Below are 13,042 nucleotides of genomic sequence, written 5' to 3' on the forward strand. Positions count from 1 at the left end.
TTTTTGCACACACACACACACACACACAGTGGCGTGTGCAACGTGCATTTTGGTAGTTTCTGCAAAAGACAGAAACTCCCTGGTGGATTCGAGTTTAGCACATTGCTCCAAATCACGTTGACGTGGAGCAGGGTTGGCGCAAAGAGGGTGATGGTCTCTGGGCTGCGGAGAAGGATGCAACGCGATTGGTTTCGAGCTCGCTCCACGACGGCGCGCTCCGCGTCGACATCACTCCTTTCCACCCTTGCATCCCCCACGTACACGGCCCAAATGCGGGGTGAGTGAGAGATCAAATGGATTTCGTACGTCTCTGCACGGCTCTAGGCGCGATATCAGGACTGACTGCAGCCAGTGGGTGAGGTTACTCGGCGGCTCGTCCCAGAAGAAGAAGCAGGCCGCCCCCAACAACCCCCAACAGCGGCTGGCACGCTTCCGGCAGCGATACAATCAGATACTGGTATGGCTGCATCGCTACCAAGAGTTGCCTGGCATCTGACACGCTGCAGCAAACATGGCAAAAGTCGACCAACCTCGCCAACGACCGCGAAGCCCTGGGCAACATCCGGCGCGGCTTCCAGGCCCTCACAGCGATACTCAGCGACGAGTCCCGTTCCCCGGCGCCGCACATGTGCCTCCAGTTCTCGGCCGCCCAGCAGATATACACGGCAATCTCCAAGATAGCTGCGACGGCACACGATGAGGGCACAGTTAGGGACGCCGTGGCCTTCTACAATGCGCTCATCGACAGCGAAGAGGAGGATTTTCTCGAAAACGACGTCTTTGCCGTGTCGCTGATGAACTTCATCGACCGCACAATTGGGTCAGGAAGCATGGGCATAGGAGAAGATATCGAAGCCGACATCGTAGAGCTGCTGTTTGGCATCGCGGCCAAGATCAGGTTGCAGCCCGAGATTCTGCATGTCTGGTTCACCACTACATCTGCAGATAGCGAGGGGCGGCTGCTGAACCAAAAGACCGACTTCGCCGGCGTCACGCAGAAAGAGGACTTTCCGTTGTGTTATCAGCTCATCGATCATGTCCACCACGAAGGCCGTATCGGAGACTTTGCACGCACCGGGTTGCTCTACATATTCGAGTCTGCATCTAGGTCAATGGATCTGGAACAATGGATTGTTAACAGTGATCTGCCTACGCTCATGGCGACTGGATTGGGAGCGCTGTATAGTCAGATGAGCAGGCATGACACCATCCATATACATGACCACAGAGCTAACATTGACTAGAAAACTGTCAATACTCCACCCTGCGCATAACCTGCCCCCTGTCCTGCTGCTCTCCGACTACACCGAGATGCAGTCCAATCCGCAAGCAGAGAACTTCTTTACTCCCGATTTCCAGAGTCATCTTCTGACGTTCCTGTCATACCTTGCTTTCTGGCAAGATGTGCTTGAGCACTGCAGATCCCTGGACGTAAGGGTTACGTTGATCGATCACTTCCAGGCTTTATTCCTCCAGCAGCTTCTGTGCGTCTGGCTAGCATAACCTCAGTACGTACATAGCTGACCCCGTCCAGATATCCTTCGCTACTTGAGTCGTCTGACGCCGATGGCGGCTCGTCTGTGGCAGTACTCACATATCTTCGTCATATTCTAGATGCGCTGGATCATCCAGAGCTTGTCCATATGATGCTCCAGTATCTACTTGCCCTCCAGGACTACGCATCCTCAAAGACACCACGGTCACCTGCGGCTGTCAAACGGCGCCAGTCGCTTATGCTCCTTACCGCCTCCGACAAGGACGACGATAAGCTGAACCCATCCTTGTTCAACCTCGTCGATCTCGTGTTAGGAAGCACAGCGTCGCGCAATTCACAGACAGTCATTGCAGCATTGAAGCTGACCAATGTTATATTGAGCAAAAGCCATGGATACGCTCTCGGATCTCTGGTCAAGGTAATGAACTTGCATCATAAAGAGCATAACAGAACCGTCGGATCCCTGAACAAGGAGCTTGAGTTGTATTTGAACCTCGCTATTGACCTCGCTGGCATGGACGGTGTCGATGAGGCGTATGAGAGCTACCTGAAAGATACTCTGAGCCTACTTGAGACGCACCCTTGCTCGTTGAAGACCATCGCCTTACCCGCGACGTCTTCGAAGACTCCAGGGTACTTTGACTCAACTGAAGCCGCAACAAGAGAGGTTGATCCGCACCAACTGCTTCCGGAAGATCCGCTCTTCCAGTCTCTCATGGAACTATTACTAAGATTCTTGACGAACGACGTCGAGACAAATCTAGCACTCACTGAGGCAATCATCACGCTTGGCACCTGCTCACAGTTACGTCTAGAAGGATGGTTATCCGTGGATCCCGCCGACTACCATTTTGAAAGCGACGATCCTGAAGTCGAGTCGTTCACGAATGATAATCTGCGAGCCATGTTCATGGCTGAAAGGTTCCCGGTATGGGAATCTTCTGCTACCCCTCAGCTATTCGCGTGCCTGAGACAACTCCAGGCGCAAGTTGATGCCCTGCGTAGTGACATCAAGGATTGGGATGAGCACGTTGCCAGTCGGAAGAACGCTTTCCGCTTTCACCAAGATGTCGTGGAAGAATCGAAAATGTCAACACCGCAGTCGAAGCCCGCGCGAGGTCCCTCGGATATCCCAGCTGGTTCGTGGACACCGCAGATACCACAACATGTACGCAATCAGCCGACGACACCTCTAAGGGCGCAGTCTCCCAGAGGTAGGAAAGAAACGCTGTCCGAAGCCAGAAATACCCCAGGCGCATCGCCCGCACCATCAAGATATGGAGGCCAGACACTTGTCGGTTCACCTGCCCGTGCCTCGTCCCCCATGTCATCAACATACGCGGTTCAACAGCCTTCGTTGATGTCAGATGTCGACGCTAGCATATCACAGATCAGGATGAGTCAGTTCGGCAAAAGGCGTATTCGCTTCCGCCGACCGGCTGGATCAAAGGAGGTCGAAGTCATGTTATCGAAGTTTCAGCCGCCACCCAAGGAGCCCTCCGACGATGCGGTAGCTGGTGCTGAGAGTACTGAAGAAGATGATATTCGAGAAGCGAGTTTACTACACATCATTACGAACGTAGTCATACTGCAGAACTTTGTACTGGAGCTTGTCGCATTGATGCAGGTTAGGTCGAGTTTGTTTAACGAGGTCAGATTTATCTGATTGTAGGTTACGACCAGGGGGTGTGGATGTAGTACGAATATACCCATTTCATCTGTCTTTCAACGCATCCCGGATAACACAGGATAGAAGAGTGATTCGTTACCTAGGCACGTTCCGAGGCATCTTCGCGCACGTGCAGGTCGGCCGCTCTCGGAAGGGACCTGCAGCGGAGAGTTTCCGACAGCCCCTCCAACGTCATCTTCCACACTTTCACATGTCGATCATTCCACCCCTCATCCACAAACAGATGCCTACTTACGCGAGCTTGTGAAAGCGTGAACCCGGAATCACACGAGACCCGAACTTTTGACACAAATGCAGTATTTCATGTGCTATTGTCCCAAGCAGGTCATGATGAACGGCCAAACGCTTGGACAACTGGGCAACTGTGGCTCGGTAACGTAATTCCACCAGCCGATCGCCGGCCGAACGACATCAGCGCATCGTAACTTCCGCTCGTCCACCTAAGGCAAAATCCGGGGTATGCCAAGGTACCCCGATATTCGCCAGGTGCCAGACAGACGCGTGCCAGTTCACACTAATGACACGCGGTCTGGGCTCACGCAAGGGCCGAGGCTGGCGGAGCAAATGAGTGTTTGTCCTCACACCCGCGGGTAGACAGGCTTCTGATCAGCGATGGTTTGAATATGACTGATGAATTTCCTTGCGCTCATCTTTTGCTTTGCTTTCCTAACTTCCTTTCAAGTCTTCTTCTTGATACCCATTACACGGTTGTTGCTTTTGAATAGCGCTCTTCCTCTGTCGTCATATCGAGAAGCCGAGGTTTTGACCACGCGCTGTAGCTCCCATTTCAAAACTAGGGTAAAGCTCAGGATTGCTCCTTCAGCGTCATAACTTCGTGTAACCCCACGTGCTCAAGTTCTCGGTCCTCTTGATCTCCATTTCGCGCAACTCCGATCTTCCTGATCTCTTGAGCTACAACACTACACAGCATGTCTGCAAAGTCGGTGCAAGGGCCTGGCGGCAAGAAGCCCGCGTCGGCGGCCACAAACTTGATCGGTAAGCTTCTGGAAATGGATCTGGAGGGCATGTGTCCGCAATAGAATGCTGACCTTAGTACGAAGCCGGTGGTGGTGCTGGAATGATGGAGGCACTCGCGTGCCATCCGCTAGGTACGTTTCTAATCCTTTGTGCCAGCATCGCAGGTGCCCTGAGACTAATTTGGGATTAGACACAATCAAAGTCCGAATGCAACTGTCAAGACGAGCTCGTGCACCAGGAGTACGTTCAGACTCATACCTTCGCCATTAACATGCGCTATTCAGAATGTCACTGACCTAATTATGTCATAGGCGAAGAAGCGTGGTTTTATCACGACCGGAGCCGAGATCGTAAAGAGGGAAACAGCATTAGGTCTATATAAGGGATTAGGCGCCGTGCTCACAGGCATTGTTCCAAAGATGGCTATACGGTTTACGAGTTACGAGTGGTATAAGCAGCTGTTGGCAGACAAGGACGGTAATGTCGCGTCGAAATCAACATTCATGGGTACGTGTACGATCTTGAAAAGCGCACGGCGCACGTAGACGCATTGTTCCAGGAGAGACCCAGCTGAAGCAAGACTACATTCTAACAATCTACAGCTGGTCTCGCTGCTGGTATCACGGAAGCCGTCCTTGTCGTCACACCAATGGAGGTTGTCAAGATCCGTTTACAAGCACAGCACCACTCGATGGCTGATCCGCTCGATATACCGAAGTACCGAAACGCCGCCCATGCCATGTACACTGTCATAAAGGAGGAAGGTGCTGGCGCATTATGGAGGGGTGTCTCGCTCACAGCATTGCGTCAGGGAACGAACCAAGCGGCAAACTTCACTGCATACTCGGAACTGAGGGCGCAATTGCAAAAGTACCACGGCACTACGGACCTGCCAGGTTATGAGACGAGTCTGATTGGGTTGATCAGTGGTGCTGTTGGTCCGTTCACAAATGCGCCGATCGACACTATCAAGACGAGGTTACAGAAGACACCGGCGGAAGCGGGTCAAAGTGCTGTCCAGAGAATAGTAAACATCGGAAAGTAAGTCTCAAATGAATCTAAGTTCATAGGAATTGGCTGACCATCGATAGCGACATGTGGAAACAGGAAGGTGTACGCAGTTTCTACAAGGGAATCACACCGCGTGTCATGCGAGTCGCTCCCGGCCAAGCCGTTACATTTACCGTGTACGAGTATCTGAAGGGTGTGTTGGAGAAAGGAAGAGAGATGCTTCCTGGTGGGGCATACGAGGAGTGAGCGCTGATTGCATCTTTTGGTCCATTAGAAAGCGCCTCATGATATCCACATGCTCTTTTGGATAACATAGTTCAGTCTATAAATGCATATAAAGTTTCACAACAAGTACAACTCAAAGGTACAAGATGTGAAATTACGCATAACGATACAAGCAGGGCTGCCAAGGTGCATCAGCCTTCCAGCCCACTTGCCCCACTATAGTACAACATCACCGCTGGTTCAACGTCAGTGTAAACATTCAAATCCGACCTTTCAACAATACTGCAACCCTCACTTTGAACTACTACAACAGCCACATAAGACATTGTAGTAGAGACTTGCAAAGATGCAGTCCGGTATCTCCGGTAAAGATCACGCGTCCAAACCTCACAACCCCGCTAACAACGCCTCATAGCTTCCCAAGAGCTCAAGTCTGCCCTCGGCAGCCTCGTAACGTCGACATCACAACGCGGTATCATAGCCACAATCCAGAACGAAACCATTATCCCCAGCGGCACAATATCCTCGTCATCATCCACTTTCAACGCCGACCTCTCGAACCTCCAATCCCACATCCAACCCAATGCCGCCCTCTACATCCTCCTCCGCCGCGCCGACTCGCTCGCTTCACCCGACAAGTCCCTCGTGGCCGTAACCTACGTCCCCAATGCTGCGCCTGTACGTCAAAAAATGCTCTTCGCGTCTACACGCCTCACACTCGTGCGTGAGTTGGGCGGAGAACACTTTGCCGAGAGCGTCTTCACAACCGAAGCTTCAGAGCTCACGTCGGAAGGATGGGAGAAGCACATTGCGCATACGGAATCGGAAAACCCTCTGACGGCGGAAGAACAATCGTTGCAAGATATCAAGGCTGCTGAGGCGCTGGAGAGTAGAGGGACACGCGGTCAGGGCCTAGCCCAAGGAGGCAGGATTGCCATTCGTGCCAGCGATGAGATTGGCGGTGCGCTGAAGAAGCTGGGTCAAGGTGGGACCGATAATCTTGTGCAGCTGCGCATGAACGGCTCGAATGAGACGCTCGAGTTAGTTTCTTCGTCGTCCGCAACGCCTTCTACCATCGCCCGGGCTATTGATGCAAAGGAGCCACGGTATTCGTTCTACCGCCACGATGACTCTGCGACAAGTATCGTCTTCATATCGACGTGTCCTAGTGGAGCGAAGATCAGGGAGAGGATGTTGTACGCGGCAAGTAGGGGTAACGTGGTTAGTCTGGCGCAGAACGAAGGTGGGTTGAAGGTGGAGAAGAAGATTGAGGCGACAGATCCTGAAGAAATCACTGAGCAGGTTATCATGGATGAGTTCAAGGTGGAAAAGAAGGAGGAGAGTAAAGGCTTCGCTAAGCCCAAGAGGCCTGGAAGGCGGTAAATAGCATAACATGGATATAGAGTAGGAGAACGAAAGACGAAAAAAATGTCCGTCATCCAAGGCATACATGTCGAAAGACACTGGATATCTTTTGCGTACTACTAAAGCTCAACTGATAATACACTGTTGTCTAGTCATCGCCGTTTCTCAAGAAACCCCGGCTAGCATGCGGCCTCCTCTCCATCTTCTTCCCGAACCTAACGCCAGGCTTCCCGCGTGTCTTCTCCACTTCACGACCCTTTAACCAGTGTTCGCGCACATTCTTTGTATTCCTGCTGACCTTTGGCGGTAGCACCCTGTTCTGCTGGGCCAACACCGCTACACTGAGCTTGCCCTTCTTTACATCCTTCGCCGGCTTGTCAACACGCTCGAGGAACTTGATATGATGGTTGAGCTTCTCCTTCCTGAGCTCTTCTTCAGTCTTTCCGCGACGCTCGGGCGGCGGTGTGGGAGGGCGTTGGTCGTCGATGGTTTCGAGGAGGGACGTGGGTAGTAGACCATTGGTTATATCGATGTCCATGCGCGACATGGGCTCAGACTCTTCATCGTCCGAGTCGGCATTGGTCTTTGCTTCCCTGGCAGTCTTCTTTGCTAGTTTCTTTGCCTTCTTCTCCTCACGCTCGCGCTTTGCAGCTTGTTGGGCGGCGATGAGTTCTTCGCGCGCTTGTCGCTTGGCTCGTTCTTTTTCTTGCTGGGCTTTTTGTGCGCGATCAGCTTCGGCTTGCACAGCTTGTGCCTTGGAGCTTGCAGCGGCTGTTGTGACGACCTCAGGCGCTTCGTCGTCCGAGTCGCTAGCTTCGTCTTCATCCATTTGATTCATTTGGGTAGTGGGCTCTTCGTGTCGCTTATCGCTCTGCTCGTTCACGACGAGCGACTCTTGCGCTTCTACAAGCTCCTCATTACCAAAGCGCTTGTGCGCCTTCTTGGGTTGTGCAGAAGGAAAAACGTGCTCTTGTGAGGGTATCGGAGCAGCGTTACTTTCGTATGAGGACGTTGGGATCTCGTCGGGGAACTTGGATGGTGTTTCTGCGACCTTCTTGGGGCGCCCCTTGCCCTTCTTCGCTGACGTCGATGCGGGTGTCTGACGAGTTGCCGTCTTGGCCTTCGGTGTAGGTGATCCTTCAGGCTGCTGTTTAAATGTTGTAGCCGGTGTCGCATATACGGAGCCAGAGCCAGGCTGCTGTGCGGGTGTGTAGAAAGACGGGTTTTGTGAAGTTGCTGGGGCCTCGTCTTTGCTCTCCCCGAAGCTGTCTGTGGCCGTAGAGTCGTCCGATGACTTCCTGCTGACTACAACGTGAGGGCTGGATCGACGTCCGAGTGGTGCAAGGTCATCCTTTTTTGGTGTCTGGGGGTCTTCTGTTGCAGACGCGTTGATGGCGACGGTGTCAGAGGTGTTGTCTGCAGACTCTTGCGAAGGCGCGTCCGCCTCAGACGCCTTTTTAGTAGTTCTCTTCTTGGACGAGGGTGTAGACGCAGACTTCCGCTGCCTCTTTGCTTGTGTCGGTGTTTCTAGCGACTCGAGTTCTCGCTTTCCTGCTGCTTTCCTCGTCGAGCTGCGTGGTGTTGGTGTCGGCGTCGGCGCGCCTGGCGTTTCCGTTCCGCCTCGTGTAGTGACCATTGCGACTCTGTTTCTGTGGGCTTGGATGCGTTGTGTACGAACCGCGATTGTGCTCGTCGTTGCTGGGTTGTGGATCGTTCGCGACATGCAAAAAGATTCTGGCGTGCCAAGATTTCGCGGTCATTGCGGACCTCCGAGGCTAACGGCGGCCACCATGTGGTGGACTCAATCTCCCACCCCACAACTCTATCGACTGGACACAGAGTCACCATGGCGGCTTCCCGAATAGCTTTACGCTCAGCTAGAGCAATTGCGAGGTTAGAACCTTGCATCATGTGTCAATCGCATCAACTCGCTCTAGCCATTCGTCGCAATGCCACGAGATATCCAACATCTTCGTGCGACTTTGCAACAAGCATGCGAGTCCAGAACTATGCTACCAAGCAAAGAATTGACGCTCCGAGGTTGCGCGCTGATGTCGATGCACGCGGTCGACTTGGCTTCTACACTTTGACGAAGCATGAAGGAATACACAAAATAGAGCCTCGTACTGCCATGAGCATCTATGATGATTTCGTTGCGCATAAGAACACCATGCCCCACGGCAAAAACGTCTTGCGCATAGTGAACAGTGGGTGCTATCCCCATACGTACACTCGTAGATGTTACTAACACAAGCAGAATACAACGTGCCGCTGAACGATGTAGCGTCTCTTGCAATCGTCACTTTCAAGATACCTGATATTGGCGATGCGGCGAAAAGAGCTCAATTGCCTCCAAGTCAACACAAGAATACCGCTGGACTGCTGCTCCAGGGATGTGCGCAAAGTGGAGACCCTCTAGCGATAACACACATCCTGACCGCCGTCTATCTTGGCGGCTCAGGCCATAGTTCTGCTCAAGAGATCACGAGACTATTTCCAAAGCAAGAAATAGCCCAATATCGTCTGTCTCTCGACGCGATCGACCTACAGTCCCTGGAAAAGGATCCTGGCTTGGTTCTGGAAATCTCAACTCTACGAGGACTCTTCCTAGAGCAAGCAGGACAAAAGCAGGAAGCTAAGAAAGCGTATCAACAAGTCATCACAACTGCAGCTCTCAGATATCAGCCTGGACAATCAGCGCATGCAATGAAACTGCCTCTCATAGCACCATGGAATGCGCTTGGCTATCTTCTCAAAGCAGACAAAGACCCCAAAGTACAAGCAGAAGCCAAATTTTACTTTCAAAAGGGCGCTCTTGAAGGCGATGATCCACTGTCATACTATGAGCTTGCAGCGTTTGAGCCGAGGACAAGTGAGAAGTGGTTGCAATATACCAGCAAAGCAGCAGCATCCGGCCATGAACAAGCAATACTAAATCTTACCGACTTCTACCAAGAAGTAGCGACAGCAGAATCTACTATTTTGAAGAGCGACAGCATACGAAAAGCGCTCAACTGGGTGCTAAGCTGGAGACGAGGCAGTACTGCGGCGTTGGCGCGAGAGTGGCAACAAGTCGCGTCTGTCATCGGCCACAAACCTTCAATGCTGCAGCTTGCGGATTACTATGACTCCATCGGTAACAACGAACGAGCCAGGAGATATTTGCATCAGATAATCGAGACTCCGAGCACGACCATTCAGAAAGAAGGGTCGTCGCAGCTCCTGCAAGTCGCGAGGAAGCGACTTGCTGGATTCCGGTAACGCCGTATCCTAGCTCAATCTTAATATATGTCTAGGGGTATAGATATGCATGTAGAAATACTTCTTGGTCATATTCTCTACAAAACGACTATCTCGGATCTACACCGAACTACCCCGCCTCGGCAGATGAGATACTGGCCTTCCTTATCCGGCACTCTGATAGTGGCCACACCGTTTGATGACTGTTTGAAGACTTATATCATTGCTGGCTTTCCCAGTACCTATTGAATATGAGTCTCAGAACCTACTGTCACGTTGCATAGGTTTCAACGCTTAGAATCAACACCGATCGCCCAAACCTATCATATCGGCAATTGCCGCGACCATGTCTTCTACAATACAAAAAGAACCACACCGCAAAGCCTTGATAGGCTCGCCTTCGAACTTTTGGTTACACTCTTCCAAAAATGGGTTTGATCTCACCCATCCGTCAGTATATTCGTCGCCAGTTACTGGTCCTACACATATCATACAGACATCAACTCAACCCATTACGATCGATCCGTCAAAGTCCGCCCTTATCATCATTGATATGCAAAACTTCTTTCTCTCCGAAGCCTTTGGTCGCGACCAGAAAGGCCCGGGACACGCTGCTTGTAAACAGTTGGCCGCACATGCCATACCAGCGGCGCGGAAAGCCAGCATCAGAGTAATATGGGTGAACTGGGGGCTTACGGAAGAGGAAGTTGGAAATATGCCACCAGCAGTGAAGCGCGCTTTTGGCTTCTTTTCCATCCCCGCAGACGTCGACTTCAAAGCTGACGACGCTTTCGGCCATCACGAAGAGAGTATCAGCGTGGATCGTCATGGCAAGGAAAATCAGTCCTTCTACCGTGGAATTGGGGCAGACTGCGGGACTCTCAAGTTTCCGGATGGGAAAACTGTAGAGGGAGGTAAACTACTCATGCGCGATTCCTGGAACGCTGCACTTCAACCTCCACTCGATGCCATGTTCGATGAAGGCAGCAAGTTAGAAAGTAAACCTGATGTCTGGATACATAAGAACAGAATGAGTGGAATGTGGGGTTCAACGACGCCTCTCAAAGAGTTTTTGGATAAAGAGGGCATTAGAACGTTATTCTTTACTGGTGTCAACACGGATCAGGTAAGTTGTGCCTGTACGGAACGCATATGAGGCATACACTGACTGCGTATCTTCACATCTTCAGTGTGTGGGAGGTACGCTGACTGATGCATTTAGCAATGGATATGATTGTGTACTTCTAGGTGATGGCTGCGGGACTACAACGCCAGAATACGCGCAACAGTGTTGGGAGTACAACGCCGCTAGAACTTTTGGATTTTGTGCGAGTTGTAAGCAGTTTGCCGAGGGGGTAACTGGTTCTTGAACATATACTCGATGTTTTCTCGTTGGTAATAACTCCGAAGAAGGGCGCTTTTGTCCGCACAGCTGGTGCCAGGTTCGCAGTGGGCAACTTGTTGAGAGTGGTGTCTTCGAATGTTCGTGACTCGTGAATCGCTGCTCGTTGATACAATTGAGGGGGCCGTCAGAGGATATTACCAACAACGTGCGAGAATAATCTGCAAGCATCATGATGAGAATGTGAAGCACGAAGTAGCTAGTTGTATGAACGACACTCTGGTCATCCTCCATGTATTCTAGATGTATTTCGCGTGCGCCACCATATGACGACGACCCCCGCCAAGGCCGACGCGGACATCGGAAAAAGCCTCGGCTAAGTATCGCGAACTCAAGGACGAGCTCCGATGCTATCCCCCACCCTGGTTCTTCTACATCATCACCTGTGATACCCCAGAACATTGCGCTGCCAGGTGTTAAAGAGGCAAAACAAACACCATGTCAGGATTGAGGATATTAGTACCCGTTAAGCGGGTCATTGACTATGCGGTATGTTCACTGATCCAACTTTTAGACATGACGCTCGATTGTTCAGCTTGGGTGTCTGAAAGATGGTGTTCGAAGACGAGATGCTCAAAACGATGAGCACACAAGCCCCCATGCCGGCTAGTATGCTGACACCATGAAAAGGTCAAGCCTCGCGTAAACCGCACCCAAACCGCCGTAGAAACCGCAAACGTAAAACATTCAATGAACCCCTTCGACGAACTCTCCATCGAAGAAGCAGTCCGCATGCGCGAAAAGAAGGCCCACCATGCAAACGCCCCCAACGTAGAAGAGATTGTCGCTTTCTCTGCGGGAGTTCCCAAGTCTCAAGATATTCTCCGCACAGCCATGGCCATGGGCGCAGACCGAGGCATACACGTAGTTGTAGAAGAAAAGGACGCCCTGGAACCCCTTGGTGTCGCGAAGCTTCTGCGAAAAGTAGTAGATGAGCAAAAGAGCAATTTGGTCATCCTAGGGAAACAAGCCATTGACGACGATGCTGGCCAAACAGGACAAATGCTCGCAGGCCTGCTGAACTGGCCCCAAGCAACCCAAGCGTCCAAAGTCACAATCAACGACCAAACTGTCGAGGTAGTACAAGAAGTCGATGGTGGTGTTCAAACTATCAAGGCCAAGCTGCCCATGGTCATCACTACGGATCTGCGCCTCAACGAACCCCGGTATGCCAGTTTACCCAACATTATGAAGGCGAAGAAGAAGAAGCTGGACAAGAAGAGTCTGAGCGACTACGGGCTGGACACTGAGATCAGGTTGAAGACGGTCAAGGTTACCGAGCCATCGCCACGGAAGGGCGGTGTCAAGGTTGAAGATGTAGACGGTATGATCAGCAAACTCAAGGAATTGGGTGCCTTGTGAGAAGTCCGAATATTCAAAACGATAAGAAAAGAGACAAGATACAATCAAAAAAAACAATCCGCACAGTGTTCGAGGCACGACCGCGAGCCACTCGGCCCTATGATCATGTCATCATTCACTTCCAGTTCTACATACCGCTTTCCCCTGTGTCTCTCATCCTGGCCATCGCTATCGCTAGTCGGCACAAACTCAATCTAAATATACTCCTCCACCCCTTTTCTTTCCTCCTCCGTTTCCCTCACATACCTTACAACTTCCTCTAAATCATCCTTTG

At 51.6% G+C, this 13,042-nt stretch overlaps 7 protein-coding genes across 7 annotated transcripts; 6 read left to right on the forward strand and 1 right to left on the reverse strand.

Annotated features, from left to right (window-relative positions):
• Window positions 1-293: 293 nt before the first annotated feature.
• On the forward strand, window positions 294-3,161 carry AA0111_g7218 (hypothetical protein; the record flags this gene model as incomplete). The annotated part of the gene is made up of 5 exons (XM_028653528.1): window positions 294-302; window positions 353-457; window positions 507-1,180; window positions 1,245-1,484; window positions 1,535-3,161. The coding sequence occupies 5 exons, from the start codon at window positions 294-296 to the stop codon at window positions 3,159-3,161; spliced, it is 2,655 nt and encodes an 884-aa protein (XP_028505247.1).
• Window positions 3,162-4,114: 953 nt separating this feature from the next.
• On the forward strand, window positions 4,115-5,420 carry AA0111_g7219 (Succinate/fumarate mitochondrial transporter; the record flags this gene model as incomplete). The annotated part of the gene is made up of 6 exons (XM_028653529.1): window positions 4,115-4,181; window positions 4,247-4,294; window positions 4,354-4,403; window positions 4,475-4,670; window positions 4,766-5,204; window positions 5,255-5,420. The coding sequence occupies 6 exons, from the start codon at window positions 4,115-4,117 to the stop codon at window positions 5,418-5,420; spliced, it is 966 nt and encodes a 321-aa protein (XP_028505248.1).
• Window positions 5,421-5,745: 325 nt separating this feature from the next.
• AA0111_g7220 (hypothetical protein) lies at window positions 5,746-6,782 on the forward strand (the record flags this gene model as incomplete). The annotated part of the gene is made up of 2 exons (XM_028653531.1): window positions 5,746-5,764; window positions 5,815-6,782. 2 exons carry the CDS (start codon window positions 5,746-5,748, stop codon window positions 6,780-6,782), a joined length of 987 nt encoding a protein of 328 aa, XP_028505197.1.
• Window positions 6,783-6,912: 130 nt separating this feature from the next.
• On the reverse strand, window positions 6,913-8,400 carry AA0111_g7221 (hypothetical protein; the record flags this gene model as incomplete). Its single annotated transcript, XM_028653532.1, has 1 exon — window positions 6,913-8,400. The coding sequence occupies one exon, from the start codon at window positions 8,398-8,400 to the stop codon at window positions 6,913-6,915; it is 1,488 nt and encodes a 495-aa protein (XP_028505044.1).
• A 357-nt stretch (window positions 8,401-8,757) lies between these two features.
• AA0111_g7222 (hypothetical protein) lies at window positions 8,758-10,025 on the forward strand (the record flags this gene model as incomplete). Its single annotated transcript, XM_028653533.1, has 2 exons — window positions 8,758-8,971; window positions 9,022-10,025. 2 exons carry the CDS (start codon window positions 8,758-8,760, stop codon window positions 10,023-10,025), a joined length of 1,218 nt encoding a protein of 405 aa, XP_028505043.1.
• Window positions 10,026-10,350: 325 nt separating this feature from the next.
• On the forward strand, window positions 10,351-11,238 carry AA0111_g7223 (hypothetical protein; the record flags this gene model as incomplete). Its single annotated transcript, XM_028653534.1, has 2 exons — window positions 10,351-11,130; window positions 11,227-11,238. 2 exons carry the CDS (start codon window positions 10,351-10,353, stop codon window positions 11,236-11,238), a joined length of 792 nt encoding a protein of 263 aa, XP_028505042.1.
• Window positions 11,239-11,844: 606 nt separating this feature from the next.
• AA0111_g7224 (hypothetical protein) lies at window positions 11,845-12,768 on the forward strand (the record flags this gene model as incomplete). Its single annotated transcript, XM_028653535.1, has 2 exons — window positions 11,845-11,895; window positions 12,037-12,768. The coding sequence occupies 2 exons, from the start codon at window positions 11,845-11,847 to the stop codon at window positions 12,766-12,768; spliced, it is 783 nt and encodes a 260-aa protein (XP_028505041.1).
• Window positions 12,769-13,042: the final 274 nt, after the last annotated feature.

This window comes from Alternaria arborescens (assembly GCF_004154835.1).
Source record: "Alternaria arborescens strain FERA 675 chromosome Unknown contig_16, whole genome shotgun sequence".
Taxonomy (NCBI): domain Eukaryota; kingdom Fungi; phylum Ascomycota; class Dothideomycetes; order Pleosporales; family Pleosporaceae; genus Alternaria; species Alternaria arborescens.